The 27746-nt window shown below is 39.0% G+C and overlaps 1 protein-coding gene across 1 annotated transcript in view; it reads right to left on the bottom strand.

Moving 5' to 3' along the window:
* The window catches only part of SCN8A (sodium voltage-gated channel alpha subunit 8), a 176337-nt gene that overhangs the window by 31797 nt on the left and 116794 nt on the right, over positions 1-27746 (bottom strand). Inside the window, exons 13-19 of the mRNA XM_081310121.1 lie at positions 23143-23275; positions 18065-18303; positions 8933-9106; positions 6487-6843; positions 1298-1768; positions 701-818; positions 97-251 (exon numbers count right to left, since the gene is read on the bottom strand). Of these exons, the coding sequence (XP_081166247.1) occupies positions 97-251; positions 701-818; positions 1298-1768; positions 6487-6843; positions 8933-9106; positions 18065-18303; positions 23143-23275 (1647 nt within the window). The remainder of the gene's footprint in view (positions 1-96; positions 252-700; positions 819-1297; positions 1769-6486; positions 6844-8932; positions 9107-18064; positions 18304-23142; positions 23276-27746) is intronic.

Below are 27746 nucleotides of genomic sequence, written 5' to 3'. Positions count from 1 at the left end.
AAATCACCAGGCTTGGGCCCCATCCAGCCTCCTCCCACTGGTTTCTCTTTACCCTTCCCCAGCCAAAGCCTCATCATATTTTCCCCTGGACCTCACCAGGGCACCACTGCTGAGCAGAATCATGAAGATGATGAAGGTCTCAAACCAATTGTGCTCCACGATGAGGAAGCAGGTTTTCCGCAGGATCCACCAAGACTTGCCTAGCCCTTCCTCAATGTTGACCTGGCAGCACTTGAACCGCTGGACACAACCTGGTACCAGTGTGAGAGGAGGTCAGACTGTGGAAACTTGCCCTACCCAGACCCGCCCTCTCCTCCATCTCCCAGGCCCCACCACACAGCAGGAAGGACAGTGGCTAAATCAGCATATCTGATTCAAGAATGAAGCCAGTGGCAGGGCTGAGGCTATACTACAAAGGTTAACGGGGCAAGGCCTTCTGGAGTCAGGAGACAGGCACAGCCACAACAGGAGAGGACGTTTTCATGGCTGAGTTTGGGCTGATGCCCAAAGCAGAAAGACAAAAGAGAAGCTGGAGAAGAGAAACTTACATGTCAGAACTGAGTATGGGAAACGGTACATCTTTCTTCAAAATTGGGGGTTGGGAACAAAGTTCTTGAAGATAGCCACCAAACACCCCCCACCTGGCACAGACACATCCATGAGCCGTGCACATGCTCACTCCTCTCCTTGCCCCTTGTACCTTCGGTGAAGCAGGCATCTGGATCCAAGTATTCCTCAGGCTGTTCCACAGGGACTTCTTCTACTTCTGGTTTGATATCGATGGTGCTTCCTTCTGAGGAGCTAGTATCATCCAGTTTCTAGATATGCAAGGAAAAGAGAGGTGAAGCAACTCTGCAGAAACACATCCACTGGACATGGATGACTACTCTGCTAGGAGGGACAGGCCAGATGTAACTCTTCTCTATAATTCTTATTATAATTCATCACCATCCAACTCATGATCATGAGATCAAGACCACAGGCCCTCAATAATTCTGTCAGGATGGGATATAACAATAAAACCCACATAGAGAAGATAGCGACCCAGCCTAAGCTAAATGTGACCCTGGGTTGGTCTCAGGCAGATTAATGGTAGGGAAGAACTCAGTGGTTTACTCCAGTCTCTAACCAGATGCTTCAGAAGCAATGGAGCCAACCTAGACTAGAGTTGGTTTTCAAAGTGAACTGGCTTTTGAAGAATCTACCAAACCCAGAACTGAACCAATCCCTGGGGTTGACAGAGTCCTGTTTGCTATTTCACATAGGATCAAGGCAGGTTTCTGGGCTGGGACCTTACATCTTTGCTGCCTTCAGGATCTGACTCGCTGCTAACATCTTCTGTGTTGAGGTTCTCAAAGTCAGACTCGCCTACAGCAATAGGCACCCGTACAGTCAAGTTGGGGTTGTTGATGAAGGACATGTGGTCCTCATCAATGATATACTTCTCCACGCTGCTGCCAATGCCACTGGTTGTACCATTGCCATTCTTTTGGAAGTCACCATTCCGGTGGATGTCTGCACCCGTATGGTTGGCAATGCAGTTGGCCTTCTTTTCATATAACTCATCCAGTGGTTTCACTTCATCTGCCTCACGCTGCTTAAAATGAGCCTGCATGAAGGCATGCACTTTTACTTTGGTCCAAGCCACACCCTTCTTGATACGAATTACTGAGATCTGTAGGTTATTCATTTCTCCATCATCATCTGTGGCTGCCAGGTTGTCTGCACTGAAGGAACTCAGAAGCAGGGCCAGAAAGAGGTTCAGCACCTATACCAGTAGCATTCGAAAAAGACATGATTATAGAATGGTCTTAGGAACAATCACCTTGCTGCACTAGGGGCTGCAAATTAGAAGCCAACAGAATTTATGGAATAGATTCAAGAATTTCTTTTTCTTTTTCTTTTGGTACTGGGGATTGAACCCAGAGGCACTTAACTACTGAGTCACATCCCCGCCATTTTTTAGTATTTTATTTAGAGACAGGGTCTCACTAAGTTGCTTAGGACCTTGCTAAGGTGCTGAAGTTGGCTATGAACTCACTATCCTCCTGCCTCAGCCTCCTGAGCTGCTGGGATTATAGGCATGTGCCATCAGACTGGGATAGATTCAAGAAATTCTGTTGTGTTTCTTTGGCCTGTATAGTATTTTAAATGCTCATGTCACCAGGTAGATTTTTTTTTGTTTTAATTTTAATACAAGTAGCCTAGCACCTCTTTTCTTGGCTATTTTACAGTTGTACATATGGACTCCAAAATATACTATTTCTCTTACAACCAGAAAAAATAAAGATTGTATTCATTTTGATTAGAAAAATCTCTGAAAATAAAAATAGGTGGATATAGATTTTGGGGAAAGGTCAAAGAATACATAGATGCCATGTATTTACAAAGAGTAGCCATGCTAGAAAAAAACAAAAAACTAGGCTTGGTGAACCATACTTCCATACAACAAATAAAGAAGGAAGAACTCAAATATATTTCATATCATCTTATTTTAAGAATAAATTTTGAGGAGCTGGGGTTGTAGCTCAGTGGTAGAGTGCTTCCCTAGCATGTGTGAAAAACTGGGTTCAATTCTCAGAATCACATATAAATAAATAAAAATAAAGGTCCACCAACAACTTAAAAAAAAAGAATGAATTTTGAGGCTGTGGGTGTAGCTCAGTATGTGTGAGGGCTTGTCTTTGATTCCCAGTACCACAAAACAAAAAAAAAGAATGACTTTTCTTTGCTTTCCTAACATTTATAAAAATAAAAGAACTGCCAGTCATGGTAGTGTGTGCCTGTAGTGCTGGTTACTTGGGAGGCTGAGGCAGGTGGGTAGCTTACGTGCAGGAATTTGAGGCCAGCTTGGGCAGTATAATGAGACCTCATTTCAACAAAACAAAATTAAATAAAAAAATTATAATAGGGCTGGGGATGTGGCTCAAGTGGTAGCGTGCTCGCCTAGCATGCGTGAGGCACTGGGTTCGATTCTCAGCACCACATAAAAACAAAATAAAGATATTGTGTCCACCTAAAAAAAAAAAACTAAAAAAAAAATTATAATAAAAACTTTAGCAAGACAGTGATGTCATCTTCTGTGTTCATAGCCAAGTGTCAGGCCACCAGATACAACTTTATTTGTTTTTGTTTTAATTTCTTGTTTTACTACAATGGACATTAAGATTAACTTATTTAGCTAGATGTAGTGGCAGATGCCTGTAATCCCAGCAACTCATGAGCCTGAGGCAGGAGGATTGCAAGTTCAAGGCCAGCCATAGCAATTTAGCCAGATCCTATCTCAAAAAAAAAAAAAAAAAAAAAAGACTGGGGATGTAGCTCAGTGATAAACTGCTACTGGGTTTAATCCCTAGATCCCTAGTACCCTCCACCAACAATTAATTTATTTTTATTAAGTCCAACTTTGAAAAGAGGGAGAAGTGCTCATTTCCTGATTTAATTTGTTCTTTACTTTGTCATACTTTGGAAGAAGAGTAGGGCATACATTTTAGGTAGAGATAATAGTGTATGTTGAGAAAGAGAGTAGAAATAATAAATAAACTATAAGTATTTGGATCATCTGGGCTATTTGTAGAGTTAAAAAGAAACTGACAATGGGTTGGGGTTGTAGCTCAGTGATTGAGCGCTTACTTAGCATGCACGAGGCACTGGGTTTGATCCCAGCACCACATAAAAAAACGAAATAAACAAAATAAAGGCATTGTGTCCATCTACAACTAAAAATATTTTTAAAAAAGAAGAAGAAGAAGAAATTGACAAGCCAGGTGCGGTGGCACATGCCTGTAATCCCAGCAGCTTGGGTGGCTAAGGCAGGAGGATCGTGAGTTCAAAGCCAATCTCAGCAATGGCTAGGCACTAAGCAACTCAGTGAGACCCAGTCTCTAAATAAAATACAAAATAGGGCTGGGGATGTGGCTCAGTGGTTGAGTGCCCCTAAGTTCAATCTATAGTATAGGGAGGGGGGGAAGGAAAGAAATTGACAAAATGGAATAGGAGAGGGCTTGGAAGGCCAAGCTGAGGGATGTAAATTGTATTTAATTGGATCTACCATTGTTTTTGTGCTACTGGGGATTGAACCTAGGACAAGGGTACTTGCTAGGCAAGTGTTCTACTAAGGAACTACCTCCTCAGCTTCCCCTCCTCTTTTTGAATTTTATTTTGAGATGGGATCTTGCTAAGCTGCCTAGGCTGGCTTTAACCTTGAAATCCTCTGCCTCTCTCTTCTAAGTAGCATGATCACAGGTGTGTGCCACTATGCTCAGGTCCACTATTTGTTCTGAATAAAGGAGACACAGAGGATGACAGATTTAAGAAAGTCATTCCTATTTGCTACATATAGAGGAGGTTTGAAGCTAGAAAGTTGTTGCAGGCATGAGCTGATAAAGTTTGGATCAAGCTATCATGGTCCCAATCATTAGCATTTATCAGTCTCTAGGAGGAAGCAGACCCTTGTTAAAACACAATTTCCTTACCCTACGTTGAAAAGACCCTGATTCAGTAGATCTGGTGTAGGATCTGCGACTGGGTTTTATTAATGAATGAATCTTGGGTGATTATGATGCAGGTGGTCTTCAGACCACACTTTTAGAAATACTGCATGGATTACAGAAATGCAAAGGAAGGGGTAAATCATAGAAATATGATGGAGAAAGATGAAAAAAGACCTGTGAAGTAAGATGTAGTTAAGAAAGATATACTTTAAGATGGATTAGTGCTTGTTGGTAGTAGAAAGAAAAAGAGAAAAGGCTCCAAAGTTATAGGATCCTAGAGACTAGGTGGGCAGGGCTAAACTAGAGGGGAACCTGGAAAAGTGTCATGGGGGGCAGAGATGACTTCAGCCCTGTGCTCAGGTGCCTGGAGGCAGACATGGGGAGATGTCTGGGGACAACAGAGAGGGTGGTGAGGTAACGGGGCAGGAAATGTTGATACATTACATGACAGGAAGTAGGAGCGTACTCTCTAAAGGAGTGAAAACATTTAGAGTCATAGGAGCAGAGGGAAAGGTGCAGGAATGGAAAATAATATTAATTAGAGAAGTATCACGGTAGCTACTTTTACAGGTCAAATGAAAACATAGGATAGCTATGTCTGGTTCAGAGGCTGGTGAGTAGGATCCCTCGGCTGGCATATTTCTTTTTTTCTGGTACCAGGGATTAAACCCAGGGATGCTTAACCCCGGAGCCACATCCCCAGACATTTTTATATTTTATTTAGAGACAGGGTCTTGCTGAGTTGCTTAGAGCCTTGCTAAGTTGCTGAGGCTGGCTTTGAACTCATGATCCTCCTGCCTCAGCCTCCTGAACTGCTGGGATTACAGGTGTGCACCACCATGCCTAGGTGGCATATTTCTTTATGGCAGAAAACAGAAAGGAAATAATATGGATGAGTTTATAAGGGATCATTTGAGCTTGCCATCTTCCAGTCCTTCATGCTCTGTACTTGCAAGTAGGATCTGGAGACCTGATCCATAAATTGTGATTTCTCAAATTGTGGTGTGCAAATAAATCACATGGAGATCTTGTTATAAATAAAGATTCTGATTTAATAGGTTTGGGGTGGGGTCTAAGATTCTACATTTCTAGCATACTCCCATGTGATCTCATTGCTGCCGTCCTTAGATTATGTGTTGAGAAACAAGTTATTAAAATCTCTGCTGGTGATTCTTCCATACATAGAGGCAAAAGACAGGCAGGTAGAGGAGCAAAGCAAAAAAAAAAAAAAAAAAAAAAAAAAAAAAAAAAAAAAGATTTCCCATTTATATAGATAAAGTCAAACTCTAAGATGATTTAGATCAGTGGTTTTTCCATGTAGAGTAATTTTGCACTCCAGGGGACAATGGGCAATGTCTGCAGACTTTTTTGGTTATCTCAATTTGGGAGATGCTACTGGCAGCTTGTGGGCTAGAGATGCTGTTCAGTTCTACAAGGCACAGGACAGTCTCACAGAGAATCATGATGTTCACAATGCCACGGTGAAGAAATCCTAGTTTAGAAAAAGGATTTTTTTTTTTTTTGGTAGTTGAAAGAGCACAGCGTTGTAGTCTAGGTTCAAATAGAAGCCTTGATATTTAATAGCTGTGTGATCTTGGGAAAATCACTTAAGTTTGTTGAGTTTTGTTTTTTTAACTATGAAAAGGGGTTGGCAGGTTGTGTTGTGTTATGACTTAATAGGTACTCTTTTTTTTTTTTTATTTGAAGATGGATACAATATCTTTGTTTATTTTTATGGTGCTGAGGATCAAACCCAGTGCCTCATACATGTGAGGCAAGCACTCTACTGATGAGCCTCAACCCCAGCCCCTTAATAGGTACTCTTTAAAATACCAATCTTTCCCTCATCTGTATCTTAGGTTTCCTGGTCCAAGAAAGAACTAATATTTCAACAGACATGGAAGGTGAGAGAGGGACTATGTAGACTGGGCTTCTGGGCCAAGGGTAGGATGTTCAGGGAAAAGAACAAAATTTTTTTATAAATTATACTAACCACCAAGTTGCCAATAACCATGACCATCATAAAAACAATGAGGCACATGGCCTGGCCTGCCACCTCCATGCAGTCCCACATGGTCTCAATCCATTCTCCGCATAACACTCGAAAGACAATGAGGAAGGAATGGAAAAAGTCATGCATGTGCCAGCGAGGGAGTTCACAGTCCTGGTTGATCTTGCAGACACATTCTTTGTAGCTTTTCCCAAAGAGCTGCATTCCCACCACGGCAAAGATGAAGACAATAATGGCCAGCACCAGGGTCAGGTTGCCCAAGGCACCCACTGAATTTCCAATAATCTTGATCAGCATGTTCAGGGTGGGCCAGGATTTGGCCAATTTAAAGACTCGGAGCTAAAGAGAAAATAAATCAACAAAAACTAAATGATACTCAATCCATTGTCTTATCACATGACTAAAATAAAAACATATGAAATTCATAAGATCAGCTTAAATTTATTTAACTCCCTTGAGCAATTCCCAGTACTTTCTTAGGGTCTTAGACTAACAGGGGAGAAACTGAGGTATAGATAAGGGAAAACTAATTAATTTCAGAGTAAGTGAAAATTTAGAGCTAGGATCTAAGAATGCTGCCTCTAGTACTTTGTATTAGATCCCGAATCCATCTGCTTTTTAAAAACTCACACATGAACATATCTTTTTCTATTTATTTCCCATTGATGTCTCAAGGTACATGTCAAAGAAAACATGATTTGTTGGAAACTAAAAGATCAGTATGGCAAGGACAATGAGAAGAAGTCATATATCACCTTAAAAAGGCAAGCATTTAAAAATTCTAAGTATTAGCTGGACATGGTGGTGCACACCTGTAATCTCAGCAGCTTGGGAGACTGAGGCAGGAAGATTGCAAGTTCAAAGCCAGCTTCAGCAATTTAGTGAGGCTCTAAGCAACTCAGCAAGACCCTGTCTAAAAATAAAAAATAAGAAGAGGGCTAAGAGCTAGGGAAGGCTCAGTATTTAAGTGCCCCTGGGTTCAATCCCAGGTTAAAAAAAAAAAAAATCTCTTTTGCTTGCCAATAAATAATCAATGGCTGCTACGCAATTTTGTGATATGCTCAGAATAACTTGGAGAAAAAGTACAACTCCCAAGTAGAGACAGTTCTACAAATATCACGAAAAGAGCCTATACTGTTATTAATTCAGAGGACAAAACTTTTTGATTTGAACATTTGTTTTTAATTTAAAACTTGAGTCTCATCTGAGATGGGTTGCCTTATGTGTGTATCTGGGCCACTTATATTTTTTTCCCCCTCCCTGGCTTCTAATTTATTCAAGTTATTATTTTTCTGGTTTCTCTCTCTCTTTCTTTTTTAAAATTTTTTTTAGTTGTAAGTCGACACAATGCCTTTATTTTTTACTTATTTATTTTTATGTGGTGCTGAGGATCGAACCCAGTGCCTCACCCATGCTAGGCGAATACTCTACCACTGAGCCATAACCCCGGCCCCTGGTTTCTATCTTTCATTCCTTCCACTTATAATTGATATAATAAGAACTATTGTCAAAAAGTCAACTCTGGGATGGATCTAAACCAGTTACTATTAAGCAGAGGTTTCAGAAACTTGACAGATGTTATTTTTGACTTACACCAATTGAGAGCTCTGTTTTACAAATAGTTTTATTCCATTCCATTTCTCTTTCTTTGATTTGCTGAATATCCTGGTGAAAAAACCTTAAATCCTTTCAGTTGCAAGTGCTTAGGCATCTTCCTGATTGGGAGAGAAAACCCTAAACTGTTCTGATGCCAATGAGGCAGCAATGAGCTTGGAGTGAGATACCCTCAAGTGTAATTCAGTTTCTCCAGGGACTTACTCAAGACGTAATATATGCCTCTATTTACAGGTAGCTCCTTCGAGGATTTATTAACTGTTCTTTCAGGGTCATTTTAATAAATTACACATTACTTCAAATATCTTAATAAAAAATTCTTCTGAGCTAATAATGTGGAAAACCCAATGTCCAACAACTAATTTCAATATAATTAAAAAAATTTATTTTATTCCAAATTTCTAAAAGGGGTCACTATGATAAAAGAAACAAGGAAAGCCATCTTTGAAAATGGAGAGATTCTTTCCATTTCAGGGGATGCTCAGATAAAGAAACAGTTCCCCGGTAAACCAAATTAGACCTCAGAAAAGCCCTTAAGAGGCCTTTGTCTTTTAGGTTAGCATTATTTTCTGATGAAATTCCCCAAATTCATTTCTGTTTGCTTATTGACTTAAAAAACCGACTTCTACATTGTGCATCTAATGGGAAAGTTTTCAAGCTTTTAGTAGCTAAGTCAACTAAATGACCAACTAGAATTGGGAGTAGAATATAGCTAAGGCTTTTTTTTTTTAACACAATTAAATTTACTTATACAAAACTCTTTCTAGTAGTTGCAAGATAGGAAATTAAAAGAAATCGGAGAAATATGGAATACCAATCGGAAAGATCGCAGCACCGAAAGCCCCTCCACGTCTGCTAGACCCAGTTCCATTAAACTGAGGGAGACAATAAATCCGTCAAAAATGTTCCAACCTTCTTGGAAATAATAGTAGGGATCCATGGCTATGAGCTTCAGGAACATTTCTGCTGTGAAAATTCCAGTGAAAACCTAAAGAGGGGAAGGCAGGAGGTAAGGAAAAGAAATAATAGAGAACGCCTTCATCACCATCATTGGATACAGTATGTCCATGAGACCTCAAGAGCCAGGCTTGGTTTCTGCATCCACAGATATCAATACCTGGATGTCCCACAAGCACCCCATATGATGCAGGAAAATCTCCCTATTTTCCCCTTTAATAAAGACGTCAGCCCCAATGTCCCCATCTTTGTTATCAATTAAAGGCAATTAAAAAAAAACAACCTAAGTAATGTTAATTGCACACAAGGTGATTCCTTTTGACAAGGGTCAGCAGTCTCTTTGAATGTATATGCTGGGGATATTTGTTTTAAAAAACCAATGGTGGTCCCTGCCTATAGTCCCAGTGACTGAGGCGGCTGAGGCAGGAGGATCCTAAGTTTGAGGCCGGCCTAGGCAACTTGGTGAGATGCTGTCTCAAAATAAAAATATAAAGGGCCTGGTGGTGTAGCTCAGTGGTAGAGCACTTGCCTAGCATGTACGAGGCTCTGGTTTTAGTCCCCAGTATGGCAAAACAACAATAATAACAACACAAGAAAATAGACATTATTATTGCTATGGGTATATACGTGACTGCATGACCAATGTAATTCTGCAAACTGTACACTCAGAAAAATGAGAAATTATATCCCATCTGATTCAAATGTATGATATGTCAAGATCATTGTACTGTCATGTGTAACTAATTAAAACAAATAAAAAAAGAAAAAAGAAAAAGATATTTGAAAATTAAAAAAAAAAAGAACAACACAAGAAATCATCTCATAGAAGTAGATAGTAGTTACCAGAGGCTGGGGAGGGCAGGGAAGAGAGGGAAGGAGAGAGGTTGGTTGGTCAATGGAACTGTTACAGTTAGATAGGAGGAACAAATTCTGGAACAAGCAGGATGCCCACAGTTAGCAAAAATGTATCTTGTATTTCAAAATAGCCAGAGAGGACTTTGTTCTCATCACAAAAAAATTCTAGTGGAGGTAATAGGTATGCTAATTGACCTGAATGTATCATTACACAATATATACATGAATTGAAACATTACACTGTACCTCATAAACATGTACAATTATGTGACAATTAAAATATAAAAACAAAACTTGTAAAAAAAAAAAAAGATCATTGATTGTTATTAGCCCTCACTTGATAGTATAGGTCTTAGGAAACCAAGACATATTTGACACGATTTTTTCTTTTTAAGTCATAAAAACAGTTGAATAGCATCAAAAGTGTGTAAAATATAGTAAAAAATACCCATAATCTCATTACTTTGCATATCATTATTATTCTTATGCATTCTCTTACTTTTTCATATACATTCTGACAGTATTAAAAATCCCAGAACATATAATATCTTAGGTCTTATTTATGATCCATCTATGCTGCGTTTTTCTAATTTCTGCTTTTATTGCTATATAAGAGACTACTGGTGGTTGGGTGCAGTGGCACATGCTTGTAATCTCAGTTACTTGGGAGGCCGAGGCAGGAGGACTCCCAGGTAACTGGGCCTCAATAATTTAATGAGACCCTGTTTCAAAATAAAACAATTTTAAAAATGGCTGGTGGTATCTCTCAGTGGTAGAGCACCCCTGGATTAAATCCCTAATAACACACACACACACACACACACACACACACTTCTACTGGTGCCTACCACACATGAGGCCCTGGATTTAATCCCTAGCACTGTAAAGAAAAAGAGAATGTGTGTGTATGTGTGTGTGTGTGTGTGGAGGGGGCGGGGCGGGGGGATAGATTCTACTAGGTGGCTATACCTTCAAGAATTTTTCTTATTGTTAGAGACTTTGGTGCTTCCTTCTTGATTTTTTTTCAATATGATAATGATGTAAGAAGTGTTAGCTTTGCAGTTTATTGTGCACAAGAATGACTTATTCCCTAGGTCGCCTCCTCCCACTCTTTTACCTGACAGAGCACCTTGTGTTTCCAAGGCCTTCTTATCCTGCAGTCTTATTAAGGTAATATGCAGGTGTCCCCTATGAAAAGACCAATAACCTCTGGCCACATAACAGACTTTTGCTGAAAACTATGTTTTTAGAGGGGAGAGTTTTTCATGCAATAGGTTTACAACCATCATAATAATTAGTACTTATAATAACTACCTGATCACCAAGTTTACATGTAAAGAAGTTTTGTTTTTAGAGCGAGAGAATTTTTTTTTAATATTTATTTTTTAGTTTTCGGCAGACACAACATCTTTGTTTGTATGTGTGAGGATCGAACCCGGGCCGCATGCATGCCAGGAGAGCGCACTACCGCTTGAGCCACATCCCCAGCCCACATGTAAAGAAGTTTAAGAGGGCTGAGGTTGTGGCTCAGTGGTAGAGCACTTGCCTAGCATGGGTGAGGCACTGGGTTCGAGTCTCAACCACACATATTAATTAATTAATAAATAAATAAAGGTCCATCAACAACTAAAAAGAAAATAATAAAAAAAAAGTTTAAGAAAAGTTTTGAAGACACAGTCTGAGAATTAAAAATAGTAAAAAATGCTTACATTATAGATGCTGTTTAGAAATATGTTAAATTAATATATAGCAGTCACAAAATAGAAGGACTTGATAGAAACACATGAAAATGGATAAATGGGCTCTTCATTTAAGATGCAGTATTGTAAAATGGGAAAAAAATTCCTAAAGAGATTCAATTTTGCAAAATCAAAGCTCCTAGTGCAAGCTAAGTATCTGCAGATGGAATAGTCCCTATCCCCCAGGTTAAGGCCACGTAGGGACAGCTAAGCAAATGCTGACATATATTTCAACGTTTGTGTAAATCCAGCATAGTTTTCTACATCTAGAAATGTTAGCCTGTTTAACAAATACTAAGCAGAAGCTTGATCTATTATCCCATGGTCTCATGGTGAACATATAGGAAGTGCTCAGTAATAAGCACTAGCTGACTGACCATAACAGCTGCACCAGGAAAACGCTAGTTCTAACAGGGAACTCAACAATTGCAATTAACATGGTGCTGCCTGTAACTGGAATGAATGATTCTGGATGCCCAGTAGGAACTGTTCACAATGGAGGCCAGCTGCTACATTGCTTTGGCACATGGTATGCTATTAGTTGGGTTGTATGTCAAAATGCATCTGGAACTATTAGTTGTGTGACAGAATTATTTTTTTTTAAAGACTGAGACAAGTGCTGGGTGCAGTGGTGCACATCTATAATACCAATGACATGGAAGGCTGAGACTGAAGGACTGCAAGTTCAAGGCCAGCCTCAGAAAGTTTGAGGCCAGCCTGAATTTATCCTGACCCAAATTAAAAAATAAAAAGGGTTGGGGATATAGCTCAGTGGTAGAACACCCCTGGGTTCTGTTCCTCGTATTGCGGGGGGGGGGGGGGGAGAGAGAGAGAGAATGGATTTAAAGTTATCCCTACAGTAACACTCTTACTAGCACTGTGATGATTCTAGGGGAGAAAAAGGGACTTATAAGCAGCACATCAGCAACTGCACATAAGTGTCAATCTTGTGATCATCATCAGATATTCACCTAAGAATTTATGTTCTAATACCATCATTCTAGAAGTATAGGAGAGGATCCTTGGGGTCTCTAAGATCCTCTTAAGGTACATGAAGTCCTCCTTTTCTAACTACATGTATTGGAGCCCAAGTGGGATGGCAGGGGTTCAGCTCAGGATGGGGAGACAGTCCTTGAGGAGGTGAGATGTCCATGTAGGGGACAAGCCTGGCATGTGCTATCAGAGCCAGGGAGAGGTGTCCACTTTGGGAGACAGTCCAGTGAGGGCTATCAGAGGTAGGACAAGGAGGGTGATACCATAGGATGTAGCCTAGGATGACTATACCACACAGATAGAGGCCCAAGTAACAATACTAACTCAGACCTCTGTAGCATAGAATGGGAGGGTGTCCACACTGGAGGGAGGTAGGAGAGCTGGCAGAGAGTGAGAGCTTAAGTATGGTGCAGATGGTGTCTCCGGGGTAGGACACATGAGTAGAGTGAGGAGGAGCTCCTCATAAGGGAAGACCCAACCTGGATATCAGCCCATAGAGGGATGAGGACGGTGTTCACACAGGGAGGTAGCCCACTGCAGGATGTGAGAGCCCAGCTAGGTGAGAGGGATGTGTTCAGCCACTGAGCCAGGTGGAAGGACAGCCTAGGGAACAAGTGTAGGGATGTGGAGTGAGGGGAGTGTCCATGCAGACAGGTGTCATCCACTGTCCATGGAGACAGGTGGTAGCCTTAGCAGGCTAAAGAGAGGCAGCCTGGTATGGGGAGCAAGATCTAGCAGGATAAAGAGAGCACCATACACCTAATGCTGGGGAAAGGCTGCTGTGTGGTGAGAGGCTGTCCGTATGCAGAAGGTCCCCTGGGAGGCATCAGAGTCAAGTGGGATAGGGGAAACAATGATGGCTTGCATGGGCTGTCAGAGCTTGCAAAGTGTGGCGGGGGCGTCTGTCCACTTGGAAGATACTGGCAAGGATGCTGGGGGTGGAGGCATCAACCTCTGTGCATGCTGAGGATGCCCAGAATGGAGAGTCAGTGCCTGAACATAGTGGGGAGGGTAGTCACACTGTAAGAGGTAACGGTGGCTTTCTGACCAAGTAAGTATATCAAAGAGAGTAGCAATGAATTTCTTTCTGAGCAAACTAGAAAGCACCTAGTGAGTCCTGGACTAGAACTGGAAGTAACAGTAGCCTTTCATGGTTGTCAACACATATAGCAAGCTTGCTCTAAATGGCTCATCCTTTACCATGAGGGTTGTATGTTGCTCTAAGCAATAAGCACACCCAGATCAGTTTCAAATATTATTTCCATTAAAAGATCAAGTCTTTTTGAGAAATGGCTGATTGCATTTCCAAAATGCAAAATCAGCCTGCCCAGAAAGCAAGGACATATCAAAAAACAAGGATATATCAAAGCAAGGATATATCAAAGGACACACAAGTTAATCTACAGGGCCTTCCAATGGTCAAATCGGGGGCAGTTTAAATGTGAAAGTAGATAACATTATTGGATTATAACTCATTGAATAGAACTGAAAACCATGAGTTCATACTGACATAAAAAAAGGAATAACTCAAAAGTTGAGTGAACAGGAAATTTAGATAGTTTCAAAATGTTTGCATCACAAATACTTATTAATTATAAATGTGAAAAGAGTAACTCTATAGGGAGAAGCCTGGCAGGCACTACCTTAATCAAACGATCAAATGAATATTATCAGTAACAGAATAAAGGGAATTTTGTGACACCTAGTAGATACAATGAGAGGAAGGCAACCTAACTTGTGTGATATCCCTACTCAAAGGCAAAACTTACATCTAATCAAGTGGAAGCATCAGACAAATGCAAATTGAGAGAATTCTACAAAATAAGCGGCCATGTAATCTTCAAAGTGTCAAGGCCATAAAACCAATAAAAGCCTGTGGAACTCTTCTGGGATACAGAAGATTAAATAGATATGACAATTAAATGCAAAGGATAATTTGGGACCCGCATCCCTTTGTTATAAAGATCATCACTGGAATCTCTGGCAAAACCTGAAAAGGACCTGAGAATTAGAGTTTGTAATGTAGTAAGATTAATCTCATGATTTTGACGTTATATGATGGTTATGTAGGAGAATGAATTTGTTTATTAAAAAAACTCACACACACATTAAAGTATTTGGGTTGATAAGGCTATGTTGGTAAGTTACTCTTAAAAGTTTTTTATACTGTACTTGAAACTTTTCTGTAAGATTCAGATTGTTACTATAATACACTAATAACAATTTTAAAAATACTCAGATTGTTTAAAAGCAACCTTATAAATTTACTGTTGTATTCATTTGGTTCAAAACAGGCAAGAAAATAATCATTACATTTACCTACTATATAATACAAAGTCTGTATAAGTCACATAGCTTTTATATATATATATATATATATATATATATATATATATATATATATATATAGTCACATAGCCTCCCTGGGCTTCAATTTCCTTTATAAAATATGGGAATTGAATGGAATTATTTCTAAGATTCTTCCTATGATTAGCATTTTCTCTTTCAGGGAGTTAGTGGAAGAGGCAGAAAACTTCAATTTGCAGAAGACTATTCTCATCTTCCCTCAAAAACATCTACGTGACTGTCTAGGGATCAATAGAATTTAACTCACTGTCCAGGTGCTGGGAAAAGTCTCCTCTTTCCACCCTAAGACAAGCTTGTACCTTGCTTCAACCAAGCTAGTCAACCTCACTTTTTTCCATCCTCTTACTCTTAGATCAAAGATTCTATCCAAATCTCAAAATCTTTGAAAATTCTCCTACTGAATTATATTAATGCAGTTCCTAATATTTACAGGGTACTTTTAACTACCCCAAATATTTTTGAATAGGTTCTCATTTTATCCTCCCAACCACGGAGGAGATGGCATTATCCTCATTTCACAGGTGCAGACCGTTACTCCACAGAAATCAATGTCTGATTTAAGGTTAAGCAATCTCTAACAGGAACTAACACCCGAATCTTCTGGCTTCTAATTCTGTGTTGTTTTCACCAATTCAGCACTTGTTTTTTCCTTTTTTGTGGTGCTTGGGATGGAACCCAAGGGCCTCACATGTGCTAGGCAAGCACTCTACCACTGAGCCACCACCCCAGCCTCAACACTCATGTTGATTGGCAGCAAATATGTCTTTTGAGTTTCTGATACCATCCAGAAAACACTCAAATGTACGTTTCCTTGAGGACCAGCAAATACCCAACTTCTTTATCTGACATCTCCACTCAGTGGACAGACACCTCTCAACCAGTACGTACAAACAGAACTCTGGATTTTAAACTCCAAAGATGTTTCTTCTTCAGTAAGCCCCATTTTTTCCATCAGTTACTAAACTCTGAATCTAGGCATCACTTATTTTTTCCCTCACTCTCATACCCAGCCCACAGTCTGCAGAACCATTCACTACTCTATCCGTACTGTTAACTGTTCAGTCACTGTCCCCTGAACTCTTGCCTTCTTGTTTTAGAACTGGGTTCTGAGTTGGCTTGTCGTGAGAGTCCCTGAGTATTAGCTGCAGACATCTTTTTCTTCACTGACAGCTGTCAGCAAAGTCCTCTGAATGCTCACAACTCTAATTTAGGTGTCATCTTAAGCCTTAGTAGACTTTTAAGGAAGGAAAACATAAAGTTATTTGCTAGCCCAGTGTAGAGGCAATAATACTGGTGGTAGGTGAAAAGGCCTCTCAAAATCCCTTTGGTATCAAGGACCGATTCTGCCAAAAGCAAGGAAAAGCTCAGACATGGAGGGAAATGCAATGCTACAGAGAAAACACCACTATCACCACCATCAACAATGAGCATCATCAGATCATGTTTCTTGTTACTAACTCTTGGCTATCTCTGATTGCTGACTGGCTTAAGATGCTGCTTGATGACCAAGGCTTCTAGTCAGTCACACAATGTCCACCACAGGGTCAGTCAGCAGGATTCCAGCACAGTCCCAAGACTGTGTTGTTTCCAAAACTATAGTTTCACTGGGCTGCCCTTAAGAAGCCTGAGCAGTCACTAACCCCAGATATGGAGACTGGCAAGACCACAGAACTATCTGGGATGTGTAGCAGGAAACACTACAGGCTAAAGGTAAAAGATCTTTTTGCCATATGTTTTCAGAATGGGAACTAAAAATGATGTTATAGAATATCTAATAAATGGTAGGTATTGGGGGCTGAGGCTGTAGCTCAGTGGTAAAGCGCTTGCTTTGCATGCGTGAGGCACTGAGTTTGATCCTCAGCACCACATAAAAATAAAGATAATGTGTGTTCATCTACAACTAGAAAATATATATATAAAATATTAAAAAAATAAATAAATGGTAGGTATTGTAATTAAGGTGGAAGCTCTGTAAGAGAGAACAAAAAAGATGAAACGAATGAATAGGACACTCTAAGAAGAGATCATGTTCTAGTTAAAAATTGGGAGCTAGATATAAACATACCCATGGGCAACCCCAAAGGAATAATAAGGCCCAGATGACCTAGAGGATTCTTTCTAACTCTTTACTGTCCATCAGAACTCAATCAACTCCTGATTTTTGTACCAAGGAAGTAAAACAAATCATCTCTAAATAACAAGTACTTGATTCAGAATACACTGTGTAATCTATTTTTAAAAACTGCAGCTTATTGCATTTGGGAAGCCAAAGTAGGAGGATTGCAAGTTGTAGGCCAACCTCAGCAACTTAGCAAGACCCTGTCTTGAAATATAAAATAAAAAGGGCTGGGGATGTAATTCCATGGTAAAATCCCCTGGGTTCAATCCCTAGTACCAAAATAAATAAATCTGCATTCTTATGAATAATATAATAAATTAAATGTGACTTAAGCTAACATTAAAATAAATTTGGCACAGATCAATTAATAGCAGAAACTGGATGATGGCCCAGAAGTTGGATGGAAAGGGGAACCAGCATAGGATAAAAAATTTCCCATAAATAATCTCCACATGGATAAGTAAGATCTGACAGTGCAGTAAATTTCAGTGCTTAATGCACTAAAGAGCTGCCCTATTTTGTGGTGGTTGTTACTTGAGGTGAAAGGGGAAGTTATTTGCTAGAACAATGCAATGCAGGAATCAATGTGAGAAACAGAATGAGGAAAAAAAAAAAAAAACCCACAGAAGTTCTTGGCTCAGGCTGCTGAAACCAACCCACTGTCCCATTCTGTCACCATGGTTGGTTTCCTGCCAATAGCTCCTAAATGACGTCTTCAAAGTTCTGTAGAAAGAGGAAACAGCTGAGGGATCACAACAGTGAGCAGAAGTGCTGGTGTCATGGCATATGTGGAAGCATTTGTCTTCCAATTAACTATTACTTTCTTGTCAACTTGTCAACTCCAGTACCAGAAAAAGATGTTCTATAGGCAAAACATGCTCAAATCATCATATCAGGACATAGCACTCCACCTTACCAGATTTCCTACAGCCAAGACGTGCTCAAACTGTGGCGTCATAGGATGGTGCTCCATTGCCATAAAGAGTGTATTTAGAACAATGCAGATGGTGATGGCTAAGTCCACAAAAGGGTCCATAACAATCAAGTTCACAATCTCTTTGAGTTTTATCCAGTAGGGGTGGCACTCCCAGATGAGAAAAGTATTGGCAAATTTATACCAGCATGGTGGACACTTTCTCTGAGACTCTTCCAGCTCTGCAGTAAGAAAAAAAAAAAGGCCCCTTAATCAGAGTGAGAAAGCAAAGGGACAATATGATCTTTGAGGTTAGGTCATTATTATTGTTATTATTATGAGAATAAATAATATTTAAGTGTTGATATTCCTAAGTATTTCCCTCCATTCTTTCCCTTAAAGTAGAGAGGAGGCATGATCCATGCAAGTCACTTCCCTATCAACAATGATCCAGTTATAATTTATATAAGACCCAACATTCTAGTTACGGTGTAGACCACAGTAATTAGGAGCTTAGCCTCTGGGGTCTGACTTCTTGGTTCAACTTGCTTCGACACTTACAAGTTGTGTGAACTCAGGCAAGGTAATTGATTTCTCTAGGCCTCAGTTGCCTTGTCTGTAAAACTGAGCATACACTTTTTTTAGATTCTGGGACTAAATGAGTTGTGTAACTCATTTTAAGAGGTTATATGAGTAGGATTAAGGGTTAAAGGAGATGATGCATCTAAAGCAGTCAGCACAGTGCCTGGCACAAGGCAGGTCCTCATTAAATGGTAGGGATTATATTATACATTGTAACAATAAGTTCTTATCAGAGAAGCACAGACTCTAAAGCCAGACACACCGAACTTTAATACTAGCTTAGACATCTGCTAAATGTAGGACCTTGAGCATGTTGCTTCAATTTGTTGTGAGAATTAAAGGAGTTAAGATATCCACAAAGTGCCTAAGAACACATAGCACAGAGTAAGTTCGATAGAAGCCTTTGCTCTTATTATTGTCTTCATCAGCAGGATCAGCATTGTCAGCTAGCCACCATGTGTAATATATCTATTATATTCTCAAAGAAGCACATACAAGTCACTGCTCCTACCTTCAGTGAGTTTGTAATTCACAGCTGAGTTAGAAATATAATTCATATCCTTAATCCCTTCTTTCCTTTTTCTTTCTCCTTCTCTCTTGCCCTTTCCTACTCTCATCTTTTCCTTCTGTCGTTGTAGTTTTTCTCTTCCGCTCGTCTCTTCTTTCCTTTTTATCTCTCTCCTTTTGTCTCACCCTCTCTTTCTTTCAAAAGAAGAACCTTTTTTTTTTTTCCCCAAATAAGATCTCATAAGCCAAGAACTGCTGGAGTTATAGCAGGACAGGAGCCTGGAGCCCAGTATAGTTGACTTCTTCCTTTCCTGAGACACCTCCCCAGAATCCTAGGTTCTCCTCATACAGATGGAGAAGCTGCTGGACTAGATGGTCTCCACGGTTACTTATGAAGCAAAGATTAAAAAGAACAAAGGTAGAGAGTCACTCAGCTGGTAGTCACACAGCATAGGTATGAAGACCTAGGTAATAAAGTTATCCATGAATTAAGTATGAACTGTGTAATACTTGGATTACAAAACCCCAAGGTCCTTGACCTAAGAGGATGCTTTTTAAAAGAGAAAACCTATTAGAATGATAATTCTTAGAAAGAAGGCATTGTTTCTAAAGGATTGGCTATAACAGCTTCCTCCACCCTGCCTAATCCTACTGACAAAATAAAATAAAACTCATTGTGGTAATTAAAAAAGAACTCTCTAACATTGCCCCCCCAAACAAGATGGCTGCCATAAATCAGTCTCCTTTCCCTTTCTCCAACCAGCTGGATGGTGCCCATGGTGATGGCTTTATTTTAGATGGGGTGGTTTTGGTTGGGTGTCTGATTGGCTCCCTGGTTGCTAAGAAAATGGTTGCCTTGGTTTTTCAGATTTAGGGGCCACAGTAAGCGCCACGTGGGAGTTTGCGTGGGAAAGGAAGTCTGTGAAGAAAATTTGCTTTGGCTTCTTCCTCATAGAACTCCCTCCCTTCCCAAGGTAAATTTAGTTTTCTTCCCCAAAAAAGAAAATGAAAAGGTTCTCTTATTTCCATAAATTCTTATAGTACATATTTGGAAATTTGGTTCCGTTCCTTTTTAAATCTCCTCCTTCTCCAAATGTCTGTAGCCCGCCAGCACCTGGAGGTTGAAGCCTGATTGTTCACATTTCTGACAGATGACACAGTTGCTATGTTTTACAAGGTACTAGGCCGAAAGTCCTTTGAGATAGCAAGAGGGTTTTCCTACCCTTCTGGGCACCAAGAAGATCCCTACCGGGATATTAAAAATCTCTTATCCTCATTAACTGAGAAGAGGAAATCTTCAGGATAATCTTTTATCCCACAGAAACAATGTGGGGTTTAGGAGCTAGAAAAGATCACTAGGTGAATAGGGAGGTTTATAAAATGACCTACAACTTTGCAAATTGTTATTGGCTCCACCTGTCTGGATGGTGAACTATCTGGTCTGGAAGAATGGGTTAATAGAAGGGTTAATAGAAGGGAGTGAGGTGTCCGAAGGTCTGTGGGTTTCCCCTATTTTTTTTAAATATTTTTTCCCTTAGTTGTTGATAGATCTTTTTTTTTTTTTTTTAAATATTTACTTTTTAGCTTTAGGTGGACACAATATCTTTATTTTATTTCTATGTGGTGCTGCAAATCGAACCCAGTGACTCACACATGCAAGGCAAGTGTGCTACTGCTGAGCCACAGTCCCAGCTCTCTACTTTGTTTTTTGACATTTTCAGAGAGTTTACTGCAGGTCTCAGCCTGGGGGTACTGGGAATGGTTTTCTGAGAGAGCCTAAGTCCACAAAGACTAAGAGGTTTCTGAAAACAGGGTTTCTCTTAATTCAACAACTGTTTTTTGATATTGAGGGTTGAACCTAGGTGTGGTTTACCACTGAGCTACATCCCCAGCCCTTTTAATTTACTTATTTTTAAAAAAAAAAATTTGAGATAGGATCTTACCAAGTAGTGTAGGGTCTTGCTAAATTGCTAAAGCTAGTCTTGAACTTGCAATCCTCCTGACTCATCCTCCTGAGTCACTGGGATTATAGGCTTGTGCCACTATGCCTGGCTCAATTCAATAACTCTTAAGCACTTGCAATGTGCTCTGCACTAGGGGTATAGTGATGAAAAGTCCCACCCTCACAGAGCTTTCAGACCTGCAGAAAAGTCAGATATCAAACAAGTAACTGTACTGACCCTCAGTGCTTATCAGATGAGTTAAAGAATGAGTAAATAAACAACGGCAGCAACAGTTACAGCCAGTCACTGCTAGGAAGTGTCTGAAACAGTTTACCTGAGAGTAATGCCAAGTCCCATCATTAATTCCTCATTCTTACTTCCCTAGCTACCTTCCATAGCTTTGCTGCTTTGAGAAGTCAGACTACACTATTCTTTGTTTATACCCCACTCCCAGCCTTCTGAAATATCCCCCTCTGAAATTTATGGCTCTGCTAGTTATGAATCCTGATGAGTTTACTTGATCCTAGGGAGTATGTCTTCAATAGGATGGGCTGAGATAGGCAGAGTTTTCTAACTGATTACAGGATTCTAGAATTCTTCACTGTAGTTTCTAGGTAGGTAGGAACCTACTTTTTTGGTTTCAAAAAAATTATTATTTTAGGGCTGAGGCTGTGGCTCAGTGGTAGTGCACTTGCCTAGCATGTGTGAGGTACTGGGTTTGATCCTCAGCAGCACCACATATAAATAAATAAAATAAAGGTCCATCAACAACTAAAAAAATATATAAGAATAATTATTTTAATCTTTGTATTAAAATAACATCAGTTTCTTAACTGAAAGTCTGGGAAGCAGGAATAATTATTCATTCATTGCTGGCTGTTAATGTAGCAACCATTAAATATGGAGGATTGGGCTGGGGATGTGGCTCAAGCAGTAGTGCGCTTGCCTGGCATGCATGCGGCCTGGGTTCAATCCTCAGCACCACATACAAATAAAGATGTTGTGTCTGCCGAAAACTAAAAAAATAAATATTAAAAAATTCTCTCTCTCTCTCTCTCTTTAAAAAAATATGGAGGATTTATCAGAATGGTTAAATAGTAATAGATCCTTTTCTTTTTCACCCATCTTGCTATTTTGCCCAGGCTAGTCTCAAACTTGGGACTGAGCGATCCTCCTGTTTCCAAGTAGCTGGGACCACTCCAGAATAGTCTGAACATATAATGAGTCAAATGAAGATATAGGCAGAATCAATAGGAATATTGCAAAGAAAAACCCAGTCACCGACTTTACCTCTAAGAGGAGCCTGGAATGTACACCAGGCCTGGAGAAAGGGCTGATACTTGCCAGGGGCCCCATGGTCTAAGGGAAAATCCTCAGCTAATCCTCAATCTGTCATATGTCTGGAGATAACCACTCAAATAGAGAGTTTGGCACTGACAACAACATCGCTGCAGATGTGCTATGATTCAATAGTGGCTGTTCTTTCCCTGTGGCACAGAGTGCCTAAAGTAGAGGGGGTTCAACTTACCTAGTCACACGTCAAATGTATTTATGGATATGTGGGGGTGTTTGAAGAGAGGCAGAATTAGGTGCAATCAAAATGCAGAGTACATTCTTCCCTCAAGAAAACCCAAAAGGGATCTAAGTAATTAAAAGGAAGAGAAAAAGGTGTGGTTTGGGGTAGAGGCCATGAAGGGGATTCCATCATGTATCTTTTCAGTGCTTGACCCACATTCCCTGATGTCTCACAACACCCCACAGGCTCCTCATGATGCTGATTACTGAGGCTTCCTGGGATTTTCTGGTTCATTCTCTGTTGCTCCTTCAGCCTTTTTACCTGTTTATATACAATGTTGACAGATTTGAAGTAATTGTTTGATTCTCTGCACATCAATTTGTGAAGAGAATTTGTGATACTGTTTTCTACAACCAGTAAGATCTATTCCTAAAACTTGGAGATAGTTTTGAAAAACTCAGATCAAGGGACAGGGATTATATTTATCATGCACACTACATACTTATATCTCAGCAGCATCACAGGGCACATACCTTCTACTAGTGTATTTGTAACAACACTCATTATACTGTTGATTCTGTCCTTCCGTCCATAGGAGGCCAGTTGGTCCATGGACACTAAAAGAGATCCAGGGCCTTTCTTCTTAATTTCCACCTCAGTTGTTGCCTATAAAAAGATAGCAATAGGGTAAGAAAGATCTGATAAATGTAAGGCTGGGCCTTATTGGATGGATGGTCCAGAGTATGAACAAGAACATACAATCTTCATTACTTCTTAAATTTATTTTCTAACACCAATTCAGCAATCTAGTCACTTCAAGAATGAAATAAGTTGGCTACAGTTCATCCTTAGTTGTCTAGATAAGACCAAGTCACTTAAGTTATGCAAATCTACAATAAACCCAAAAATCTGGCTGGGACCCAAATGCCTCACTTGGTTAACTCCAACCACAGAGTAGAAAGACCAAACCCCCCAGGGAACTGCCACTAGGAGTGGACCCTGAGTTTTCTTGTCTAATCTTACATCCATGGCATTTGGCTAGAACTGGTTCACATGATAAAATAAGTCAAATTCACTTTTACCTGAAATTTCACTGAGGATAAGTTCCTGATCACACTGAAAATTATGAATATTGTTTCTTCCCTGGGTTAGGAGCACCATTACTCTTAACAAATCACCCCTTTCAGAGACCAAATAAGCATTAGCCTAACTAAACATTAGCAAATTGAAGTTATACTTCAAATCTCCTCTGAGCCACAGTAAGAAAAAAACATATATATATGCATTGTGTGTGTGTGTGCATGCATGTGTGTATGTGTATGTGTGTATTTTTTTCCTCTTTTTTCCAATTTTGAGACAGGGACTTGCTAAGTTGCTCAGGCTGGCCTCAAATTTGTGGTCCTCCTGTCTCAGCCTCCTAAGTAGATGAGATTACTTACAGGTACGTCCACTATGCTTGGCCTTATTATAATGTTTACTTTGCCACATTACAATTTTATTTTATGAGTTAACCTGCAATGTTCAAATTCCAAACCAAATAAAAGTGAAATAAAAATCATCAAATTGTTATAAAAATATTTGTTAGATGCTTTACCTTGGGCAATAATGGTATAATGGATTATAGGAAAGTTTTTCTTTCTTTTGGATACCAGGGGATTGAACCCAGGGGCACTTAACACTGAGCTATATCCCCATCCCTTTTTATTTTTCATTTTGAGACAGGGTATTGCTAAGTTGTTCAGAGCCTCGCCAAGTTGCTGAGGCTGGCCTTGAACTTGCAATCCTCCTGCCTCAGCCTCCCGAGACACTGAGATTATAGGTGTGTACCACTGTGCCCAGCCAGAAAGGGTTTCTTATTGTCCCTTACTTATGCTTTTGTGAATATTCTACACCAGATTAGCTTAACACTTAGCTGTCTAGTGACAGCTGTACCATGTCACCTATATGAAATTGTCTGCTCCTTCCACTGTGAAGGTAAGAGGTCAATAAGAGGACAGAGACAGCCACCAGGGGAGAGACATGTTTGTTGAGGCCTCAGAAGTATGTCTGATCAACCTCAGAATTATCCTAGCTGTTTTGAAAATAAAATAATTCTGGTGAGCTACATTAAAAAGTCCTTCTGTCCCTTATACATATTTAGATTTTAAGGACTGCAAAAAAAAAAAAGTTCATAGTAGATGACAAGATTTATCTTATTGAAGTGCTTCGTTACACTGTTTTACTGATCCAGACATCTGGTTTCCTCAGGGCCTTGTCTGTTTGGCAGAGCTATAGGAGAAATGGAAAGAAAAAAATAACTGATTTCCTTGGGAATTCCCAGCTTCTTATTATACAAACATCTGTATATGTAAGAACGACTTTGTTGGCCCGGTGCGGTGGTGCCCGTCTGTAATCCCAGTGGCTCAGGAGGCTGAGGCAGGAGGATCGAAAGTTCAAAATCAGCCTCAGTAAAAGTGAGGGGCTAAGCAACTCAGTGAGACCCTGTCTCTAAATACAAAACATGGCTGGGGATGTGGTTCAGTGGTCGAGTGCCCCCAAGTTCAATCATGGTACCCCCCCCCCCAAAAAAAAGGACTTTGTTAATCATTGTCTCAAATCATAATATAAACAACTTTTTTTCCTTTACTTTTTTGTGATGTTGGGGGTGGAACCCAGGGCCTCGCCTTGCACATTCAGTAAGCTAGTACTCTACCATTGAGCTACACATCCTGCCCCAGAAGATACATTTCCTAGAGAAGCCACTTTTGAAAGAAATTTCAGCCTGATATTCAAGACATTTAATAAATCGAATTTAATTACTACATTTAAAAAATGATAGTCATCTAAAAATGAACACAGAAAGGCTCTAAACAATAGACATTATTATTTTTTTTTCTGGCATTGTACTGATTCTAGATTTTTACTGAACTACCCTTTTGTAAATCTGTTACATGGTAGATAATTTTCACAATGCTGACCTCCACAGTGCTATAAGATCTGCCAAAACAGTTGACTCATCAAGGAATATGAAGTTGCTTTTATATGGTTTTTGTACTAAGCATATCTTCCTGTTTTCTGGGCTGGCTGGCTGGCTATAACAAGATATAAATTCTTAGGATTTATTATCATCAACCTTAAAAAACAAAATTCATGAAAACAGAGTCTAAAAGACCTATTTAAACATTAGATTATCATTTAATAGTCCTTACTGGAAAGCTAAAATAATCCTTAAGCTTAATACTAAGACGGAACAACTATTATGTATATCTTTTGATGTTAAATGAAAATAAACTATAGCAGGGATACATGGAGATAATGTCTGCAACATTAAAATTTGATTGTAACTCCCTTATAGAATACATTTTAATTTTCAAAAAAGAAATAACTAAAAGACACCAAGAAAAAAAAAGTTCAAAACCCATGCTTGCGTAATTTTATGGGTAAAAAATTCATATGTTCTCTTTCTATAAAACAAGAGCATTTGGAATAGATTCAAATAACTGGTTCATCAAAGTCTTCTGGGAACAATAAGATATTTAGAAAAAGTCCCACAACAGATTTCTAAAAAATCCATGTTGCAAAGAAGAAATCACAAGGGAAATTAGAAAATATTTAAAATCAATGATAATGAAAACACAATACATTAAAATTTATGGGATGCAGCTAAAGTAAAGGCTAGAGGAAATTTTATCACTTTACTCACATTTGAAAATAAAAAAGGCATAAGAATCAATGCTCTAAACTTCTATTTTAAGAAAGCAGAAAAAATTAAATTAAATATTAGTAAATAGATAAAAGGAAATAATGAAAACAGAAAATGAAATAATAAATTGATAAATAATAGATAATAAAAAAGTAAAATATTGGTTTTTGAAAAGATTAATAAAATCATAATTCCTATAGCAAGACTGGCCAATAAAAACAGAAAGAAACACACATTATCATTTTCAGAAAGGAAGAAAGGCTATCACTATAAATCCTACAGATACTTAGCTTTGTGCCAATTCATCTTAAGTGAAATGGTCAAACTAGTCAAAATATAACTATCAAAACTGATACAAGAAGAAATAGAAAATCTTCATAGCCCATTAATAATTTAAAAACCTTACTACAAAGAAAACTCCAGCCCTAGAGGGCTCTACAAGTGATTTCTATGAAACATTTGTAAGAAATAATACTAATCTTACACAAATTCAGAAAACAGAGGATAAGGATATTCACTTGCTTAATAAAGTGAACATAATCCTGATATCAAACCTGACAAAAACAGCACAAGAAACTGTTCTCATAAACAGAGGTTTAAAATCCTCAGCAAAATATGAGTAAACAAAATCCAGCAATATACACAAAGGATAATACATGATAATCACAAACAGTTTATCCCAGGAAAGCAAGGTTAGTTTAGAGCCAGAAAAAAGGTCAATGTCATGCATCACAATGACAGAATAAAGAAGAAAATGAATTTGATCACCTCATAAATGCAAATGAACAGCACTGAACAAAATTCAATACCTCTGCATAAAATTTCTCAGCAAGCCACAAATAGCACATAGTAGTTTCAATCTGATAAAAGATATCTATGAAAACCTATAGCCAACCAATAGCCAATGCTCATGGTAAAACATTAAATCCCTTCCCCTTAATATTGGAAATAAAGAAGATGTCTGCTTTCATCAATTGTATTTAATTTTGTATCTAACATCACAATGAATGCAATAAAGCAAAAACAAATAAAAACAATTATTTAAGTTGTTATCCACAGAAAATATTACTGTGTATATAGAAAACTATGTAGAATTTTCCTAAAATAAAAAACCTCTGAATTTAATAAGACCAAATGTTATAATTTAACAAGGTCACATGATGCAAGATCAATATATAAAAATCAACTGTATTTCTATATTGTGGCAACAAACACTTGAAAAATCAAGTTTTTAAATTATACCTTTTGTGAAACAAGGAATAAATCCAATGAAAGATGTGCAAAACCCCCCATTATGAAACTATGATTTTGTTGCGAGAACCTTGAGGACACCTAAATAAATGAAGAAATACACCACCATTCATAGATTTTTAGGACATTAGAATTAAGATGCCCACTCTCCCCAAACTGATCTACAAAATTCTAAGTTTTTTGATAGAAATTAAAATTCTAAAA

Source organism: Spermophilus citellus (genome assembly GCF_964194105.1).
Source record: "Spermophilus citellus genome assembly, chromosome: 10".
Lineage (NCBI taxonomy): Eukaryota > Metazoa > Chordata > Mammalia > Rodentia > Sciuridae > Spermophilus > Spermophilus citellus.
This window is presented reverse-complemented; position numbering and strand designations above follow the sequence as displayed.